This window comes from Chrysoperla carnea, chromosome 1 (genome assembly GCF_905475395.1).
Source record: "Chrysoperla carnea chromosome 1, inChrCarn1.1, whole genome shotgun sequence".
In the NCBI taxonomy this organism is placed as follows: Eukaryota; Metazoa; Arthropoda; class Insecta; order Neuroptera; family Chrysopidae; genus Chrysoperla; species Chrysoperla carnea.
The window spans coordinates 114,685,524-114,708,234 of record NC_058337.1 but is presented as its reverse complement, the minus strand read 5'-3'; the positions used below and the strand labels follow the sequence as shown (position 1 = coordinate 114,708,234).

The window sequence follows — 22,711 nt, the reverse complement described above, 5'->3', positions numbered from 1 at the left end:
TACGTGTACATGGGAGAAGTGTATAAAAATACACAAATTTACAAATATTATATTTATTTACCAATGAATGACGTCCACCATCTCTATGAAAAACTAATATAATGTAGAATACTATATTTAGAAAATATATTTTTTCTTTTTTTTAAAAATTTTTGAAAAAAATTTTTTTTTTTTTTAAATTAAATCTTCTCAAAACGTTATTCGAATTTTGAATGGTTAATCATGTGTTTCAATAAAATTTTAAGACTCCAGCTTTGAAAATAATATTCAACACAAATTATAACGTTAAAATATTGGGCAAAGTACCAGAAAAATATTAAATATAGAACGAAACGAAATCTTTGAACTTATTTACAATGAATATGCGTTTTTTGTGTAGGTGATTAGTCACAAAAAATTTTTGGTGTAAAAACTTTTGATTTCAATACGAAAAAGAAATTTTTATATGTGTAAAAAAAAACCTGTTTTCAATATGTAACATATTTTGTGTCTAAAAATATATTTCATAAAAATAATAATAAAAAAAAAAAATATGTATAATATAATATATTTTTGTAAACGAAACTTTTAAAACGAAAGCATCAAAGTGTGTGAACATACTTGACACTATAATGTTACTGTGGCCAGGAGCGGATGTATAGAGGGCTGAGGGTCATCTTATATATTGAACATTTGCATGCTGAACAAAAATTATGAATGGCAGTCTCCAAAGAAGGCAGCTGCTTTCCCCAGCCCCCGTCCCAATATAAAACAAATTCAGCATATCAAAATAGAATACAACCGCGGTAATTCGATCGTCACCCATTATAATCCGGCATGACTACAATGGGAATTACAATGCAGATTTATTATAAATACATAAATGTATTTTTTCGTGGCTGAAATTAGAAAATGAAGTTTGATATGCAATTTGTCGGATTACAAGGTATTCTTTTTTAAAAAGTTCCTGATTAAAGGGGGTTTTAGCAGTACTCTATAGTCCGACAAATTCGATAATTCGACACCACCTTGCAAAACGTTTGTTGAATTACCGCCGGTCCACTGTGTATTCTTAAAATAAATGTATGTTTTAAGCCAGAAAAATCAATCAAATAAACTCAAAATTTATTTATTTTTTGCTTTGAAAGGTAAATTTGATAAGAAATATGGATTTTAGCTCTAAATTAGTTGATTTTTTATCTCATTAGACAATATTTTTAAACACTTCCCTTTAGCAGTTGCAATTATATTACCCATGTAGATTTTTTGGAATTTATTTCAAACGGAAGTGGCTAGGGAGACAGATAGCTTGACGCTTGGAACTTCCAGTGCATCATACCTGTACAGTAGAGAATAAAAAGAAACGATTAATCACTTTCTCTGCCACTGTTTAGCTCTTTTAATGAGAAGAATGGTCGTGTTTAGATGATGCTTCAATGCGTCCTCTCTTTTTTACTGCACGGCCGCCCTCTATGTACATGTACATTCCCATATATTGGTAGCCCCTGTTTTTTTATTTTTTTTTCAAAATTTACACATCGAGTGCAATTTGAGAGTGATAGGGTACACTTTACTTTTAATCAATTGAGTCTGTCATGTTTTAAAGTTTCACCGATCTGAAATCCGTTCTTAGAAAGCTGCAATTGGTTCATGAGTATGGGTTGGGGGTAAACCCTTTTTTTAGGTATTATGACGGATTTTATGGCGTTAACTGTGTCCCACACTAGGACAACCACTATTGATAACTGGGAGTTGCAACTCTGCCAATTGCCGATATTAATTCGTACTAATTAAAACAGAAAGTGGGTTCTTTTAAGTAGTTCCAATTTAGACTACCAGATAAACTAAATATCCGTTACATACATGATATATATAATATCCATACATATACTCACTGTCAAAAAAAAAATGTCCCAGTTAAAACATTCTAAGCGTACTCATCATATGTTATGTTATAATAGTAACACTTAGAATGTTTTAAAACGAGCATTTTTTTTGACATTGAGTATACATGATAGTTTGCCAGTATACCTAAAATATGCTACGACGATCCAATATATCCTTCTGACAGATACGTTCCTGAATAAAATGCATAAACATAGCAAGACCACACGTGGTTAATTCACAAACGTTAAATACACAGAATACACTTTTAACGTTAGGAAAGATTTGTTTGGATTACTCCCGCAAAGTGCAGTAGTAAAAGTCACTTGACAAACTTTTTTTTTCTATAAACAAGCATCTATTTTTTTTACATTACTGGGATTACGAAACTAAAATGGAAAATGGAACAAAATAATACTCCAATTTTTAAAATAATATCTTCCAAAAAAATTCCCAATATTAGACTGTAAGGTAACGATAAAAGTGTGAGTTTTGACAAGAGAGAGTAAAACATTTCAGAGATTTCCGCGTGGAACATATCGCAAATTCGATTTCCATTATTCGAAACAACTATAATTTTTTTGCCTGTGCCATGTTGAATAATGAATTCTGGAATAGAAGTAACAAAATGATTACCTTGAGAAGTACCTTGGGAAATAAGAAAATATTCGGTATTTTAGAAGTAGTTTCGAAATGTTCTGCTAATCGAGTCTCAGATATTTTTTGATGTTTTAGTCAACCTTTTCAGTCTCTTTCAAACTAAAACTGAGGAACTCATATATCCAAATCTGTCACTATCTTACGGTCTAGGTCGAGTTTCGTTTGCATCATATCCGTTGTTTTTTTCTGATAAAGTTTCATTGGCAAGGTCAATTAAAACAAAATAACACTTTTTTTTTTGTGTTTATAATATTTCGAATATAAAATTATTCTTCAAGCTTGTTGGGCACAACATCTTCAGGCAGACAGACCAGACCAAACAGAATGTTTTATAGTTAGATAATTTTTTTTTAATACCAAATTTTTCCCCTAAAGAGATCATTCAACTATTGCAAAAAAAAATTCAAGGTCTTTTTGGTTGGAAGTATAGCAAGCAGATGTAAAAGTGAATAAAAAAATTTAAATTCAAAGATTTTATACTAAGGAGCAAAATTAACGAAAAGTTTATTTATTCTATAAAATTATATTTTTCAATATTTTTGTATTTTTCAATATTTTGCAGAAAGCGTTTTGCAGTCTGAGAATTTAGAAGGAAGGAGTCTCGCAAGATTCAATTTCGGGTATCGTACAAAAATTAACTATGAGAGGCGTTTTTAATAGCGGTGTGTTATTTGGTTAATAATCTATCAATATAATAACAAAAACCTTGATAAAGATATCAATTAAATATTATCCGCCTTACTAGTGTCGTTGATTACTGAAAATTGTAAGAAAATACTTCAATTATTGTAATAATTAATAATTTATAATAATTTAAGAATACTTTAGAAAAAGCATACTTTTACATTTTTATGACCATTTAAAAATTAATTAAATAATTAATGTAATTTGATCCACTACATGTGGAAGGTATATTGCACACCTTTAACCACAAATTTGATCTATTCAAACCCCAGATGTTTGAAATTTTTTATGAGGTTTAACCTCTTCTAAAAATCTAAGGATTTGCTTTAGGATCTAAATTGGCTAGTAATGCAACCTGGAAAACTAGGTCCAATCTGTTATCAGAACATAAATTATCTCTTCCATAAACCATAAATTTGTAGAAAATCCTAGCTCTAAAATTTATAGAAATAATTTTAGGGCTAAGAATTAATTATTTGAAAAGAAATTTTTGAAAATTCATTTTAACTTCTACCTACACTGGCAAGTTGAGTGGTAGAACATTTTTTAGTAAATGAATGTAGTAAGCAATAAATAGTCAATTGCTTTTACTTATTTAAAAGTAATATTTTTAATGTATCAATATAAAATTTTATACATTGATAAGATAACATTAACAAAGTCGCTACAGTAAGCGATGTTTTTATGTTTTATAGCAAAAATTGCCATAAATTTAATTCACTACCTACTGCTTTTTCTTTTTAAATTTTTTATCAAAAAATGATGAAAACCCTCCTTAAATTTTAGTTATTATCAAACTAAACAAACAAAAAAAATTAAGTTTATCTGTTGTACGTTGTCCAAGTTTTTTCCGAATGTTCTCGAACGATGATAGGATGACAGGGAACAGGCAAGAGTGCTACTTTTTAAACATCAAATAGAAGAAATTCCATAAACAAATTGACGTTTCAGTGAAAAACTAATTTTGAGAACATCGGAAGTATAATAAATTTTTGATTAGCCTTGGAAATTAATAATGAAGGTTTGGCTTTTGTTGTCACTAAGTGATTTGATTTGATTTTTGAAGAAATAAAAATTTTTGCGCCAAAGGATTATTCAACGATATTCGTTAAGGCACTAGTTATCAAACGTATTTCCTATGGACTGTGCTGCTAAAAGCTCTACAGAAATACATAAAAACGAATATCGTTGAACGATAATTAATTGTAAAATCGTCTCAAACAAAGGAATACCTTAAAGAAGATTTATTATTGACACAATGTTTATTATTGTCGGATTATTTTAGGTCAATCGGATCAATAAAATGAATAACAATTAATCGCAATGATTTAACTTAAAAACTAGAAGGTTGGTAACAAATTTAAAAATAAATTTCACTAGAATTTTTTGAATTAAAACAAAAAGTGTTTTATCTTATCTAAATGGAATTAATATTATGTATGTTTTTTTCATAAACTTGATATATTTATAATAGACCAGACGAAGATTGGCACAGCCTAGTCTTTGTCGTTGTATTTGCACAAATCAATGTTAGAGGAGTAGAGGAGTGAGACAAAACCGTTTAGCCTATCTTCAGACATAGTACCGGCGTTAGCCAATGCGAGGCGCTGGGCCGTACCCTTTTTGCTAGGCCTTTTTAGACATAAAAATTAATCTTGCGAGTGTTTTGTTTTGCAAATGTTTCGATGACAGTGCCGAAATCAGTAAAGCGCGAAATATCCTAAGCCCTAGTTGATCTCAAATAGTTTTTGATCAATTTTAATTTTTAGAACAATCTTTCAGCACTTGTTTTCACGTTATTTTGAATACTCTAGAATCTAGATCGTTTAAATTACCCACCTCTTGTGTGTGCAGGAGCTTTTTTTAGTGCGAGGCACTGGGCGATGCTCCAGGTTTGCCGCACCTAAAACCGCCACTGTTCAGACATGGTTTATCTAAGATATGTTTTGAGTGGATTTTTGACGTACCTACTGTCCGACAATGCAGTTTCTTACTCTGATTGATATTCATATCATATCAACTTGAACAGTATCCTGATACTTACATTTTCGTTTTCAATAATTTCAATTGCTTGTTTTTTTACACAAAAAGCAACAGTATCTATGGTCAACAATTTCAGGATCAAAAAGCCAATTGAGTTCTATTGGCGCATGAGTTCCAAAATTCAATTTCGAGTACAGCGAGTAGAAGGTGGAAAAGGCGCGATAATTAAAAAGAAGAGTGCGCCAGGTCGATAAAATTGACCGCGTTAAAATCTAATTGACAACGAAGTATGCATTTTTGAGTCACTTTCACTTTAAGAAAATGATGAGTAAGGAATATATTATTAGTTTTATATGATTTTTTACGCCGTATAAAACAGTGTAATTTTTTGTCTAAAGATTACCGATCTATCATTTAGTTTATGACTTGATCGTCAGATTTCGCATAAAAATTTCTAGTAACGAGAAAACAACACGGCACTGGTACACAAAAGGCTACTACCCCCTTCATTTTCCATTATGTTTTTCTAACAATAGATGTGTCAATTTCGCTTAGCTTAACAGTTAAGTACACAAAACATAAAACGCACGAGAAGATTATATTATAGTGAGTTAAAATTTCAAATAATAATTATTGAGAGTTTTACAATGTGTGTGTGTTTCACTGTTTGCCAATCACTTAATTAAATTAAAATGTTAGTTAAAACATTATGTTTTTTTTTAACTTCACTAAATAAATTTATTAAAAACAAAAACCTTTTAAAACAATTAAAAATTCTACGTAATACATTTGAAAATCAAGGTTGTCTCTTTGTTCATCAATATATTGTAAGGAATTGAGGACAAATGACATTTTATCCTGCAGTATTGAGAGTTGATTAGTAAAATTATAAAAAAATTTAGTGCAAAATGTACCCAATAGGTCTAGACTACGTCGTCGCTTCGGGGTGGCATGAATGACATTGAGTTGATGTTTTCTCAAAGTGAAGGAAGGGAATTCTTTCTTCTAAGTAAACACCTTACCTATATGTCTCTCATGCTACTCTCCATAACGACGCCGTAGGGTCTAAGGGTCAGGTGTAATATTTGATAGTCATTTTAGAACGGATGGTTTAAAAGCCGGTTCCGCAGTCGTGCCGCAAGACTTTTTCCTCTACACATAATTCAAATGGGAATTTCTACTTCTGAAGTACTAAAAAATTTTTAATTGGGTCGACACTCAACCAGGCAGATTCTACGTCATCCTTCCCATCGAAAATTGCCATTTTTAAGGTGTCTGGCAACGAATATCACGTTTTTTCGAGTGCTAGACAAATAATTTTTTTTGCTATTATTTTCTTTTCCGAATATCGTACTCAATGAAATATTCATCAATTTCCTCTGCTATGAAAATCTTCTTAGAGGAAAAATTTATTGAACACGACCTTTCCAACCGCATTCACATCAACCCATTCTGAAATGTCTGTCAAATACTAAATCTGGTCCTACATGTTTTGAAAATTCAGTGCTCTTTTTGTGTAGGTACCAAAAAAAAATCCTACCTTTGTTAAAACAATACGAGTTGAAAAACCGTTGAGAAATCAACGATTCTTCCGATTAAACCAGCAGCCTTTAAATATAAAAAACATCGCATTAAAATTGGTTCAGAGACCAATGATGCAACGAACAAATAAATACACAGATAAAATGAAATTATTTAAATTGTGGGTGGAAACATTGGGTACATACAATACCTACGCTTAATAACAATAAAAGCTGATTTAAAAAGGAAGCGGAATTAAACAGCGGGAAAATAATGAGCATTGCAAAAACTTAAAGCAAAGGTTTAAGAAAGGTTCAAAGGTTTTTCAATGGAGCTTAATTCTTTGAGTAAAGGTCTACACTTTTGATGGAGTCGTTGAACCTAACATAGCCAAAACATTTTAGGGAATATGATACGAAGTAACTAAAAGTTAATAAGAAAAATCGAAAACTTACCATTTACTGAATTTCCCGAAGGTGATAACGTATCTTTATCTTTTTTTGAATTTTCTTTCCCATTATTGCCTGAAACAAAAATAAATAATGTTTAAAAACAAACTAAAAAGAATTAAGTTTATATGAAAAGCTCACCACCTGTATGATAACTTTTTAACAATAAATTTAAATGGTAGGGTGGAAAGTTTAATCTGTACACTGAAGGTATCATCAATATTTCCTTGTAAAAAGGAGAACCATCAATCTCGGATCATCGTCTATCAGGTATATCCTTGTTAAAGCTACGTAGTAATGCTTGCTTAAATTAGAAAGTAATTACAGGGAAATTGACAACTTTCTTTCTTTTTTAAAATAGGTTAAAAAATAATAAAGAATAGGTAAGGGAATTATTTTATATTTAAATAAATTTAATTTCCTTAATAACGTTAAAATTAAGGAAGCAATTTTGTTAATTTCTTTAATAAATGTTAAATTTTAGGAAGTATTTCAGTTACCGCAGTCTGACAATAAACAATCACAAATGATTTTACTATCATGGTACAAAAAATATATTTTACGACCACAAAAGAGACTTTTTTCGATTAATTTCAAAGAATGACAACAAAATTTCATGTACTTTAAGACCCTTTTCAAAATTATAATTTAATTGTTCGAAAATTTTTAAAAAGGAGTTGTATAAGGTTCTGATTACTTCCGTAAACCACCATGTTAAAAATTCTAAAAATGGGAAAACATTTTTTTAGCCTAACACAACTCTTTCGAGTGTTAGGAAATACTTTTGATTTTGGTCTGGAGCTACTTGCGAAAAGAAAAATAAGGCTCTACACATTTGACGAAAAGCAGCCACAATATATACAACTGGTCATAGTACGAAAGCTCTCCATAGGCGCTTCTAATTCTATATTATTTTCTCATCTTTTTTTTCAAAAACATATCCCATACTCTCACAGTAACTGCCGTAAATTAAAGTGAAGAAAATTTCCCGACGTTGGCAACGGATACACTTCGTAAAATTAATTATATGCATAATTTAATTTATTTATCAACAATTAAAATTGTTTATTTAAAGGTCATATTAATTTCATTTTGAAAGATAATTTTAACATTACAAAAAAAAATCCACAATTCTGATAAACTTCCATATTATAAACTATAATCATACAAAAAATCTTTTTTTATCATGTTAATTAATTTTATAAATTAACCAATAATAATAAAGAAATGTTTGGTAAATTTTTCTGCCCAAATTCGGAACGAGGATTACATCCAGTAAAAAATTGTTTTTTGCCAGTTTTGTAAATGATATTGATATTTTATCAGCATTTGTGTTTAATGATTTGGTGATTAATTAGTGTGAAAACTAAAAATATTATTGATAAAAATAAACTGGTTGCTGGAGATGCATAGACTAAGTGAATTCATATACGAATGATCAGATTACAGGATGTCTAGAAAATCATCAAAAAACGAAAATTAGTAAAAAATTGTGTATATCCTACAATCCGTACCTATTATAGCCAAATTAGTTTATTATTGTCTAAAAAAGAAGTTACTAGAAGACAAATACTACGTAAACGGAAGAAAGAATTTCGTAACCGGCTTGCCCAGCGATAAGCGAGATCGATTTTGCAACATAATAAAGATAATTAAACTTGGAGAGTTGATAAAAATTACACAAGAAATTAATAAAAACTCTAAATAAAGTCATTTGTACGTTTAGTAGAGAAAATTAAATTTATGTACGTTTACAGTAACTTTGTATTGATACCATTTAGGAAACAAGGTACAAAAACACTTTGCCAGCGATAAGCGAGAATGGTTTTTCGATATAATAAAGATACCTCACAGTAAAACTAGAGAGTTTTTAAATTAATACCACTCAAGAAATTTACAACATTTTTAGATTTTTTGAATCAAGGACAAATTTTATTTAAGTAATAACACCATTGCGTACAGTTTGTAATTTTTAGAGTTGCATATATGCTTTTAATAGTATACATTTCAAGAAGTGCGAAAAGATGTCAATTGTTCACATGAATGGTTAAGGAAGTCTAAGGTAAATGAGTTCTTTTTTCGCTTGAGTGGGCCAACGAAAGCCCCATCTTCATTGTTTTCAATATCTATGTTACAAGATCTTTCCTTATTTTATATGTACAGTTTCAATAAATACAACCTGTTGTAAAATATCAGATCCAATAATGACGACACTATAATATAATGTTTTTATGGCGACAAGTGTCTTATGTTCTATATACAAATGTATGTAAATCATTAATTTTTGTAACAACGAAATATTTTATTTCCTTTTTTAATAAATCTAATACTATTGAAATTAATAAAAGTAATTTTTAATTACATATCTGTATAAGTAAATATATGTTGTAGAATTTTAGAAAAATTTGTTACTATATTGATTGAAAATTTTTTAAATTTTATTTAACAAGTGAAAACAATCAATTGACTGAGTTAATTGTTGAAATACCATGCATAGTCAGTGTTGATTTCTTTATCACATTACACATACAAACATGTGACACATACATAACTGATAATCAAGTATAGTACATATTATAAAATTTCCGCCTAATTGGCGCTCTCACGGGTAAACAGTGATGTTTACGAAAAAATGTTTCAAACAAAAGTTGTTTAATTTTTGATAAGGAACATTTTTTGTTCAATCTCTAACGGTTTACAAAATGGGTCCTACGGACCCAAGACCCAATTGACCTATGATGCTCATTTACGAACTTGACCTCACTTTTTACGTTCTGAGTACGCTATTTCAGCTCGATATCTTTTTTCGTTTTTGAATTATCGTGTCCACAGACGGACGGACGGACGGACAACCGGAAATGGACTAATTAGGTGATTTTATGAACACCTATGACAAAATTTTTTTCCTAGCATCATTATTTTTAAGCGTTACAAACTTGGGACTAAACTTAATATACTATGTATATTTCATATATACATGGTATAAAAATGCGAAACATGATTCCTTTATTAAGAGCTTATACTTTTAGCTAATTTACTTCCTAGCCTATATTTTGGTAAAAATGTCTCAAAAATTATTATATTTCATCAGTAGAGGTTCATCACAAGTAGTCTAGCCAGCAAAGCAAAATCCCTACTGGTGAAATGTGTTGTTTTTAAAAATGTCCTACGAAAACAAAAGTGTGGTCTATCCAAGGGGTAATTTTAAATTATGCATTTCCATTTTTTTATCATGGATGAGACATATAGCCGTCACAAATACGCGAATTCAACTTATGGTCACTAGGTTCGTCTATCGCGTAATTTTGAGGTATTACTGTATATTAAAATTCGAAAAAATTCAAAATAGAAATTTTAATGGTGGAGGTCACGAGAAAACATGCGTTTGGCTTGCGTGAATGGAGATTTTCTGTCTTTAATTTAATATAGATTAAGAAAATAAGAAAACATACTTTTTTAACATGTAATATTTAACATGTAATGCAATATTTCAGTGTTATAAGTATTGGGTGGTTGTTTAAGAAACTGATTACAAGATTGAATGTAGAGAAAAATTATTTTGTACTTTTAATACCATATTAATAAACTGTAAACTCTATCGACAAAATTTTAAGAAATAAAAATATTCTTAAAATGTTTATCTCAGGTATTTTTCAATATTCTCAGTGTTGAGTAATAGATATTTAGCATGAACAGTTTTGCAAAACGAGTATGATTTCTTTCTTCTTAGAACAAAAAAAATGAGTAATTCACCAAATGCTCTTTTACCCCGTAGAAAAAGTTCATTATATTCTTATTAAAATAATGAGTCAATTGTAGTACAGGCATCATAGAAATTTTTTCTGCATTAAATTACAGGAGTTATTTATTTTTTTTTAAATTGGTTCACTTTCAAGTACTGAATGTAAATGCACAAAATTCTTACAAATTTGAAGAGCAAGAGTGCTATCATTTGGAGAAAAACAAAAAATGTAAAATTATAATCGGTCGATCGCCCTGAAATAAAGCCGCCCGTTCTGTAAATGAAGGATCGAGTTTCGCTATGGAAGAAATATTTATATACATTGAAAATAGCGACGGCTGTCATTTTACATTGGAAGAAATAAAAAATGTTTGCAAAATTCTAGTAGATAACAGAACTATTAAACTACGATTAAAGTTGAAGTATGGTAATAAAATTATTATCACTGAAAAACTGGGATAATTAACATTCATATGCTTTATTAATTACCATAATATTATTCTGAATCAAGATCCTGGAAGTTGCGACAGCAATCATTCGAGAAGATATTCAATCGGTAGTAATATTCCAGAATCACTGAATCTTTATTTGGAAAAAGTTAATGTAAAACTTAGTCATAGTATTATAACTGTTCTTCGTCCTTGGTCTTTTAAGTCCTAGCTACAATTGGCTTCACATTTAATTTGAATTCTAAATAATTTAAAAACATGTACGCAAGCTTTATACCTAATATACTGCAAACAATAGCTGCGATCACAAAACATTAAACAGTTTAAAGTTTATCACATGGATTATTCATTAATCACAATTAATGACGACATCATGGTTTATCATTGTAATTTTTTGGCCCAAGTCATCACTTTTAAACTGTTTATGAATGACGCTAATATTTTGTATCTGATAATGAAAGTTTTGCTTGAGTAAATGTATTGAAAGAAGGTATCGCTTCTCAAATTCCATTCCTTTGATCAGAATGATCCAAACCTTTAATCAGAATGATCCAAAGACAATTTTAGGATGGGTTAGAAAAAGTTTTACAGAAAGCCATTTTCCTATCGAATATTGTTGAGTCCTTTAAATAATTCAATCACAAGCTAAATAATTGTAGGTTAGGTTAGGTTATATTGGCTGTCACGAAGGACACACTTAGGCTATAGAGCTCATTGTGATACCATATGTGTTTTACCACCTTTTCCGCTGATAATTTCATTTATCAGCTCGTCAATTATTTTCAGAGGCTGAGTGCACCTCCTTCATGCATATACCATGCACTACACCAGCCCATCATAACTATTAATTAAATTAATTTGTGTTGTGACGGTGGGAATCGAACCCGCTTTCCTAGGCATAGTGCGGACGGAATTGGTTACTCCTTAACCAACTGAGCAACAAGAGTTGACTAAAATTTTGTAACTTGTGTTAAAAAATTTAGATTGTCCAATCCGATAAAATTGCAGTGTACTGTCCCATCAACCTTAAATAAGTAGTTTATTTTTTTCAACGAGTCTTATTTTTATACAGTTTCAATTATGAAACTGACACAATATTAATCTTACTTAGTTTTGCAACATTTTTAAGCCCATTTTAAAAAAAGTATTTATTCTAATACGTTTTATTTAAAAGAAATGATTCAGTATTCAGTAAAAACATTACCAAATACAGATTAATTTTTTTATAATTGTTTTGAGTCATCATTGATTAGTACATTCAAGAATTATAATTATTTTACTAAATTGTCTTGCAGGATGGTTTACTAAAAAATTTAAGATAATTGTTAAACACAATCCGATCATTTCATTTATAATTTTTTTCCTCAAATAATAATGTAAGCGAAAAAAATCACACACAATTGCCAAAAATGAATCTGTAATGATCTCGATGACAATTGTCAGGTTTCAACCTCTCTTATCCTACTTCCCACAATAGGGGTTCTAAAATGGCAAATACTATTCCTGGCCCTTGTCTAAAAAGTACCTATCAAATTTAATTCATATTAAAAATACGGGTGTTTTGTATAAATTGCGCCGATTATGGTTAAACTGGATAAAATCATATCAATAATATTTTATATTTATTAAATTATATGTTTTAATTCATAAAATATTAATATCAAAACTTTTTATTATATTACTCCTAATTAAATTTAAACAGATATTACTCCTAATTAAAATACTCCAAAATATTACTCCTAATTAAATTTAAACAGATAACTTATATAGTTTTGTATCCCCTTCCTTTATTTTGATACCCTACTAGATAGGTTTGTTTTTTGTTTTTTTAATTAACGTATTATGTATTATTTAGCGGCAAAAATCCGTCATTTTATCTTTTTTTTCAAACACTAATCTAAGGACACTTCAGACTTTATGATAAGCGCGAAAAATATAACCACTCCTTGACAGACAGGTAAAAACAGCACAAATTTTGACCTATATAGAATAAAATTTTACAATTCGATCACAATGGTGTCCCTAACTACCAAGAAAATTTTTAGCTTTCTAAACTAAGATGCACAAACGACATAATTTTACCGTGCGTAAGCTTAAACTTAAACCACTTCCCCTCGCTAACGTTTCCTATTAAAAATAATCGCACGATTTTAAGTTATATGCATCCAACCAATAAATTAGGATTAATAAAATATATATAGTATTAAAATTTAAGGAGGTTCGTTCACAAAGCCTCAAAAGATACAGAATGAATTTTTTTTAACCAATTTAAAAAAGGAAAGTTTATGGGGAGGGGAGTGGGTGTATGATCTTGGAGTTTTTGAATTCAAGTATAAAGTTAGAGAGGCCTGTAAACATATTTTGATAATTTACAATTGGATAAAATTGAAAGTAAATTTACAAAAAAAAAAATGCTTTTTTTTAATACACCTTGCGAAATTTTGACTTTGAACACGGTGTGAAAGCAAAACTAGGGCACCTAATCTTATATGGCATCGTTTCAATTTGTTTTTGTTGAAAATAAATCCTTTTCACATTTTTACATGAAATAAGTACATTGTGGTCGATTTTTCCTAGTATAATCACAAGCTAAGTCAACTCATGCAACTTAATATTCGCCAGGTAGTTTTCCCTTTCCATACGAGCTATATAATATACCGTAGCCGAAGCAATATCATACCAAGGATTCTGTAAATTCATACAATTTTCGTTTTTAAGTATCTAGCTTACTTTTTTTTTTTAATTCAACGCAGTGATCGCACATCCTTAAGTAATAACACAATTTACTACATTTATTTACAATATTAATAGAAAATATGAAAGTGATTTACTGTTGTTTTTATGTACCAACAAATTTTCTCTAACTATGTAATAAGTATCAGCAAAATGAAAATTTATAACCATACAAAATAATACTTAAAAAGATATTATCGAATTCAGCCTCATTAAACATTATTATTCGTTATATTATTATCAATCATTATTATTATAATAATTACATTCACTTTCTTTTCTAAAATTTACGATAAAAAACAATTTCTTATGTTATAATTTAGAAATAATAATTGTTTAAACTTTATAGTTTCAAAAACTAAAGCCTTAAAACTTAGAGCCATGTGCATACCGAATGAGAGACAAGGATGAACATCTGTTTCACCCCGAACCGGGACTGCCTATACATTTCGATCGTTTTGTACGTTTTATGCCTAAATAAATATGTATTGTTATATTTATGAAATTTTAAGGCAAAAACTTTTGATTAGTATCTCTCACGACCAAAATTATTTTTCTAAAACTTCTTCCTACCAAAAGTATGTCCAAGCTTAGAGAGCTGCTGAAGTTTGATCAATTTTCAAAACGAGTGGTAAATCTGCAGATCTTATTGTTTTAAAGTAATTGTAAACCTACAGTATTGTAAAAAAGTGTTGGTTTATTGCACGGTACATACATATAATATTTTTAGCTTTACAAACCACGAAACTACAAAAATATATAATATATTGTGTTCAAGTGCTGCTTATAAATTTGATAATATAGATATCGTTCTTCAATCATCAATACTCTAACTATAGTCGTCTCTGTTCATCAAATGATGGATCTTCGATGAACTCATAATAAAATTAAAATTTTGTTTTTATATCATCGACAACCAATTTTTCTGGTATTATTATTATAAACTAAAAGATTGGCTAAATATTTTAGATAGTTTTTTTTTATCACACTCTCTAGATTTTTTGATATAGAAATATCCAATTGAAAAGGATAACCTATATGATTCATCATTTTTTCAGCCAACTTTGAACGATAAAATAATAATAAAAAGCCCGATGACCTAGGAATTTTTTGTGGAAACTTTGTTTAAAAAAAAAATTTATTTATAAAGTTTTATTGAAAACCCTAGTGTTATTCAATCCTTGCATATGTCCTTAAAGGATGCGATGCCTACAAGCGATAAATTTTCCGTTTAGGGAATAGCTACAACCTTTGTCTGGAATTCAGCACTGAATAGCCAAATTGAAGATCATAGGCTAAAATAACAATATTGTTGAGACTCGTGCAGAGTACCCCTCCATAAAAATGTGATATAGGACAAGTAGGCTGGAAACGGCTGTTACCTTGGTTGTTTAACTTAATTTACAATTTAAGCAAGCTTGGGCTTTTACACGTCTTTTGGGGAGCATACACCTCTCGCAAGAAATCTTCTGTCAACGTTACTTCGATGACTTGTTCAATTCAATTTTTAATACCTTTTTATTAATTTTTTTGTTCAACAATCAGTCAATGAATCACGGACCCATATTTGACTTTTTTTTATGTTCGTAAACAGAAATAATAAACTGTTAAATTTATGATTGTTATTTATATAACATATGAAAAATGATACATATTAATTCAAATAAATGAATTAAAAATTTATTTTAAAATAACCAGTTCCGGTTCAATTGTAAATGTAATAATATTATTAAATATAATATATGTGTACTGTATTTTACTGTGTATTTGTTACCGTAATCTTGTAATTTGGGTCAAATTGTAAACTAACTAATAAAATTGTAAATTTGACTTTCAAAAAAGGGCCAAAAACCACCCCAGACCAATTAAACATAACGCAATGAGTTGATTTTTCTTTAGTAGGTGTTGAGTTAACGCTTGTTGGAGTGGCTTTTTGTAACCAGTTTACAATCTGACGGAAATTACAATATTACGTTGACATATACATATTATATTACAGTAGAATCTCGATAAGTTAAAGTCCAAGGGAAACACAAAATATTTTAAGTTATAGAGGTTTTAAGTTATCAAGTGTCTATGTTAGGTAAAGGTTAATATAGAGGTATGTACATGTTTCTATGTACCCTAGTTAATATAGAGGTATGTACATGTTTCTATGTAGTTACTGAGGGCCTATACAGAGATTATTTATTTAAGTTATAGAGGTTGCGTATTTTAAGTTATAGAGGTTTTGAGCTCTGATGGGAAGGGAACATAGTATTTTTTGAAGTAACAGAGGTTTTTATGTTACCAAGGTTTAAGTTATCGAGATTCTACTGTATTTAAGATAATACATAACTCCTGTGTAATAATATATGATACAGCTATAATAAAGTATAGTTCACGTAGCAAAAGAGTTTCTAATCTAAATTTTAAATCAAAATTATACACAGTTTTTCTAGGAATACTGTATTCGTTTGAGTGTGTGGGGTTTTTTTTTCAAAATCGGGAAAACAATTTTTCGACCAGAATTCAGAATAACGACAATTCTATAAGATTTGAAAAAATATTTCAAATAAAATTTGTTTGTTTTTAATAAAGAATGTAATATATATCCAAGGTACACGTTTAGTCCTAAGTTTACAACGTTTAAAAATATTGGTGCTACGAACAAAATTTTAGTATAGGTGTTTAGTATAGGTATAAAATCACCTTAATAGTCTATTTCTGGATGTATTACTGTATATCTTTATTTTGTTTGTCCACCTGTGGACACGATAACTCAAAAACGAGAAGTTACGTTTAAATGTAAAAAATGTGCCCTATAAAAGAAATAAACAACTTTTGTTTGAGACATTTTTTCGTAAACGTCATAGCTTACCCATGAGGGCGCCGTGTCCATTTTCTCCAAAACTATAAAGGATAAGGAGTTAAAAATTTGCAGATAGCTCCAACTAATAGTTTTGTGTTAATATTCTCGAAAAAGGAAAAAAATTCTAGAAAATAATTTCGAAAAACCAAATAATTGTGTTAGTTTTTTAAACGCTTCCAATTTATAAAAATAATGCAAGCACTGATATTCAAAACTTTCTATACAGGATATGTCAACAATTAACTCAGTCAATTGTTTGTTTTCACTTTTTGAAGTATAGACGGAGGGGACAACTGAATCGACCACAGCGATGATTTCTTATGAAATTTGCAATAAATCACACGTTTTACTTAAAATATGATTTTTCAATTGTGTACATGTAATTGGTATAGTAAATGTCAAAGAAAAATTATTGAATAATAACAATTAATTAAAGTTATTGCATTAGAAATTGTGAAAATAAAAGACGAAATTGCAAAAATAATCTTTTTAAATGTAAATTATTCCAGTAACTTACTAAGTCAAGTGTCGAATTCAAGTTTCACTATACTTTTAAATGTATGCCAGATTATTTTATCTGTATATAGAGGTTGTGTGGCGTTCACTTCATATTTTTTTATCATGACGAGTATATACAACAAGTAGTACTCTTTTAAAACAGTTACTAAAGAGTTAAATAAATGTGTAATAAATTTATGTAGTAATTGAATTGTATAAATAAAACTATTATCTGTTTCCTGTAAATAAATAAATATTTAAAAAAATAATAAGAAATTAAAAATTAAATATTAAATAAAACTTATAGACCACTTAGTCAACCTACAAACATTGCCTAAATTAAATAAATCTGATTTTTTTTTAAGTTCAAGGTACATTTACACATTACTTTTCATAATTCATTTTTTAATTGTTAATTCCATTTGCCATCATAGAATTACTGAGATTTTTGTAAAAAGCTTGATAAAACGAGAACTGGACATCTCGAATAGAATATGTTTCAATTTCAGCAAAGAAAACCGTTACTTTTTTCCTTATGCCAACACAAGCACACACTACTTCTGCATATCTCGGGAAAAAAATTAGGGAACATTGTTTCACGAACGTGGACTATGTTGAAAATATTGCTTTTTGAAAATAATTTGAAAGATTTTTCACTTTTATTTGTTTATTTTTATTAAAGTAGTGGATTAAAAAATGATGGATTTTTATACTTTAACTTTCATCCCCTTTTTCGGCACTTAGGAGTTTTTCCAAAAATCATTCCAAATTGCTCACCTAGAATGTAAATTCACATGCATGCAGCAAATTCGCTGTGGGTTGATATGTCAATTGGTCAGTTTTTCTTTCAAATATACAGATTACAGTCTGTGTCAGACTATTCTTTGTGCCTTAACACTTGTTTTTATTAACTTTCATCACAGGTTTTACAAAAATTTTATTACTTTCAAGGCATATAACATTCAGATGTTGCGCTTTTTTAACCCTTAACTGACATCCGAAAAAGATTGGCGGGCCCAATACCCTTCAGTACGTTTTTTAAAAAATGTATCATCGTAAGAGTGTCTAGATACGATTCATTATTGTGTAAATGAAATTAACAAATACAGCATATGAAATAAATAATAGAAATCTATTTTTGCAGAGGAGGATTTTAAATTGAGAACAAGTAAGAAAAAAAATTAAAAACATTTGTTCAGGTTCTTTTTTGAAACGAGTTTAATTAAATGAATTATTTTAAACTTGACATAATTTTCTTGAAAAATGTTTGATTTTATTTAAAGATCAATTAAAATTTAAATAATTATTTTCATTCATTTTTGGCTACACAAAAAAAAAATTAATTTTTTTATTTGATTTGTTTACGGTGTGTAACAAGACGTTATAGTAATTCAAACAATTTTGAACTACAAGGTGTTAAACAAAAATGGCGATAGTTTTGGAGATACTTCATATGGATAAATGATAGAAGAATATGTTAAATTTTCAAGAAATAGTTATTGAGGTTTTACTGTACCCATATACGAATCAATGAATTTGTTAATAGAATAGAATACTTTATGAGAAAACTGGGAATATAATCTCAAAGTATTAATTTACATTTTTTGACATCAAATATTAAAAAATTTAGAGAATTAATTTAACGCAATTTTCATGCTTAAAGTTAATTTTCTTCAATAATGCGGCATAAAATTATGTTTTTTAAAATGATTGCCACTCAAAATTCAAAAGGTTATTGGGAAATGCCATTAACTAGATTAGGTGCCTATTCCAATTCGTTGGCTTAGAAAAATCAATACCTGTCCAGATATGTGTTTTTAATGTGGATTATTTTTAATGCTTCATAAAATGAAACTGATTATGAAACATTAAAAAACTTTATGATGTTAACTCACATTTTAAATTATAGAGTTTGAGTAAAATCAATCGAGATGTTCAAACAGCTTGCCCTTCCTGTTGCCAACTCATTAATTTTACTACTGAAACTAGCGGTTTTACTCTTCTTTGACAAAACTTTAGAAGGAAAAAAATGTTTTTGCTAAAAAATTTTTTGAGTGGAATTTAATATTTTAATATCATTTATGCTAATTATTGAAAGTTTTGTGATAAAAATCGAAAATTATTCTAGTGACACTGCTGTCTAGTGGTCTGATCTGTGATCTGTCGCCTGTTTAGTAGGCTTCAGAATTGAAAGTTGGCGACACTGTTTATGGATGCCCCCAAAGATAAAAGACTGTCAAATAATCATAGAGATAATACAGATAGAGAACGCCAGGGGTCTGCTAGCCTGTAAGAATATGCTATATGTGGAGCGAGAGAGAAGACTGTTGTGAGTTCGCCTGTGTCTTTGCCAGTTTTGACCTCTAGCTTGCTCTACGTATTCATATACCTGTGCAAATAACACGTCTAAAAGGACTATGGATCTATACCTCTTGCTTATCTTCAAATACTCAATCAATTTTGTACTAACTCTTTTCAATCCTTTTAATACACACCAAAAAACAAAACAATTGAATTAAACTGTGTAATAAATATCAAACTCATAATCTTTTTTACACCTTTTTTATTTTCCATTTTATCTACTATTTACAATCAAATTTGTACCTTCTCTATTTGCCCTCTAATAAAGAGAATTTTACGATCTTTCTTTTATATAATGGGGAAATGGAAAATGAAAACAAATGAATAAAACTTTTCATTTCAATTGAAGGGTAGAACAAAAATGTTTGTTAATACATAATAAAAACGGAAACAATTCGTTTTTTTCTCGCATTATTACTAAATGTTTAAAACATTTTTTTCTAAATATAATTTTGCATTAATTTATGCGAGCGGCATTTTAATATTATCTAGCAATGGAGAGAAAGACAGGTATATCTAAATACAACAGATTATAATAATGATAATAACGAGAGAATGAAATAAGTATATTAGAGCAATAAAGAGTTTTAGGTATAAATAAATAATATGTGATACATCGTGGTTATAGGGCCAGGATTTTTGTACATTAAATAGTCTTAGTCTAGCAAGGTGATTTACTTTCGGAATCAGAGATATCAATAATTTACTAAGATACAAAGAGTAAATATTATATTCATTGCCCAGACAGTTATGATCTGGCACTTGGATGATACCGACACTACCGAATTTTGTTGTAAAGAATCACTTTTATTTACGCAATAGGGTATTCTACTATGTTTGAAAAAGTATTTCAGAATGTTGATTTTCCTAATAAAATGCCACAAAAATATATTTCGGCAAAATAAACACGCTTTCTTGTCATAAAATCAAATTAAATTTTAATCTTTTTTTATTATCGCAAAAACGCTGTCAGCTATTTTGGTGATGTAATATTGGTAAAAACAACAGTCGTGTATGTAATTATTATATGTATAAATAAAATTTATGGTAACAGTACCCACAATTACTATGAAAGCCATCAACAGATTAGTAATTAATGCGTAATTTTTTTGCCTATATGATGTCTCATGTGATATACAGATTAAAAATTACGACTTTTAAATTTCATATAATAAAACAATAATGTACTTTTATGAGATCTGATACATTCTTTACTTGCTCCCATGATGTGTATACTATTTTTCTCCCCGACGAGGCAGACTGCGGCAACTTTGTTTCGCACAGCGAGCAGAAAGTTGATACTTTCTGCAGGGGTGAGAAAATGATATTTTATCTAGCATGTCCACGTTTCTATGATACACTGTCCTGCTAATAAACTGAAGTAATTTAAAACTATATGGTAAAGATTCCATGAGTGGAAAAATATTTTATACACTTAAGAATCCTACCCTTAATGAGATAAATAACTCTTCTCGAGTATATTTCTAGCGGAGCAACAAAGGAGCAGCGCATGTTGGAATATATGAGAGCAGCAGCCATTAAAAGCACTCTATATCTGTATATTGTATAGTATGGATATGGAGTCACTGACATTCTATAAGCGCCCCCAAGCAAAATATATTTGTTTCTTAGTATTTGTTATACAGATAAAGAAACCGGTACCGTGTGTCAGTTTTATTTTATACTTATACTTTATAGTATAAATGTGGTTTAGTTTTATGTGTTAAACTTTTTAACGCACATCACAATTTATAAATCTAGACAATATACCGTCATATCGTCACAATAATGTATTGTTTACATTGTACCTTAACGTTAGAATGTAAACAGTTTCAAAAATATTGAAAGTAGAATTGCCTTTCTATATAAGTCGAAAGTTGCTGCAAATGAACAAAGTAGATCATTCGAGGTTTTCCGACGTTTCTGAATATGAAAATTAAAAAAAAGAAAATATTTTAAGGCTGCTGTACAATGGTGTATTCGTCAATGTTTTTTTACAATAAATATAGGTTAACTGTCACGTACATGTCAAATATGACTGGTATTGCGCATGCGTTTATCAGCAGGCAACCGACATATGACTAAAATTGTACAGTAGACTTTAAGGGTCCCCGCAGACTGCAGACTTTTTATCGGACGATAGTTTAGTCGGGTTGGGCTGAAAGTGCGCACACCGAGCCAACTAAACAGTTTGGTTGGTGAACAGGGCGCACACTAGTCCAACAGTCGGCCGACTATTCTCGAACTAGTTTGTAACTGACTGTTGAAGCGGTCGCACAATGAAAATATTGTCCAGGAAAATTATTGGTCTTATCATACTCCGGAGGAGGAAAATCAACAAGAGATTCCGAGAGTATCGGGTGCATCCCATTCTCAGTGATAGATTAGTTAGTGGAAAATTTTACACTATGCATTCCCAATTACTTGATTACCCGAAAAAAATTTCCGCCTATTATTGAATGAGCATTACCAGCTTCAATGAACTTTTCAAGCTAATTGGACCAGCAATAGCGAAGGAGGATACAAATTTAAGACTTCCTATACCTGTGGAAGAGCCAAATCACAGAGCGAACTGAGCTATCGGCCGACTAAACAATCGTCATGTATGCGCGATCGTGTATGCCCCAATACTGATTAAACAGTCGGCCGATAGTTGGCCGACACATAAGTTTGAATGTAATTGGGTACCACATCAAACTTTTTTATCGGCCGATAAAAATCGCTGTAGTGTGCGCATATGCATTCCTCTCCATACTGATTAAGAAGCCGACCAAACTATCGGCCGATAAAAAGTCTGCAGTCTGCGGGGGCCCTAAAAGATACTTCTCAAAGCAGGACGAACGACAAAGAAGAGCTTGCTGCAGGAGTACGTATAGACTTTGAAAGTCCGCCCCGAAAAATAATTCACAATATTACG

General features: G+C 29.7%; 1 protein-coding gene across 3 annotated transcripts in view; it reads right to left on the bottom strand.

Annotated features, from left to right (window-relative positions):
• Window positions 1–22,711, bottom strand: part of LOC123290811 — a 471,033-nt gene that overhangs the window by 6,513 nt on the left and 441,809 nt on the right. For 2 of the 3 annotated variants that reach the window (XM_044871141.1, XM_044871144.1), the window contains one exon: window positions 7,167–7,235. In XM_044871141.1, the coding sequence (XP_044727076.1) occupies window positions 7,167–7,235 (69 nt within the window). Of the gene's footprint in view, window positions 1–6,730; window positions 6,799–7,166; window positions 7,236–22,711 lie in introns of all 3 variants that reach the window. The other variant, XM_044871142.1, reaches the window with a different exon arrangement.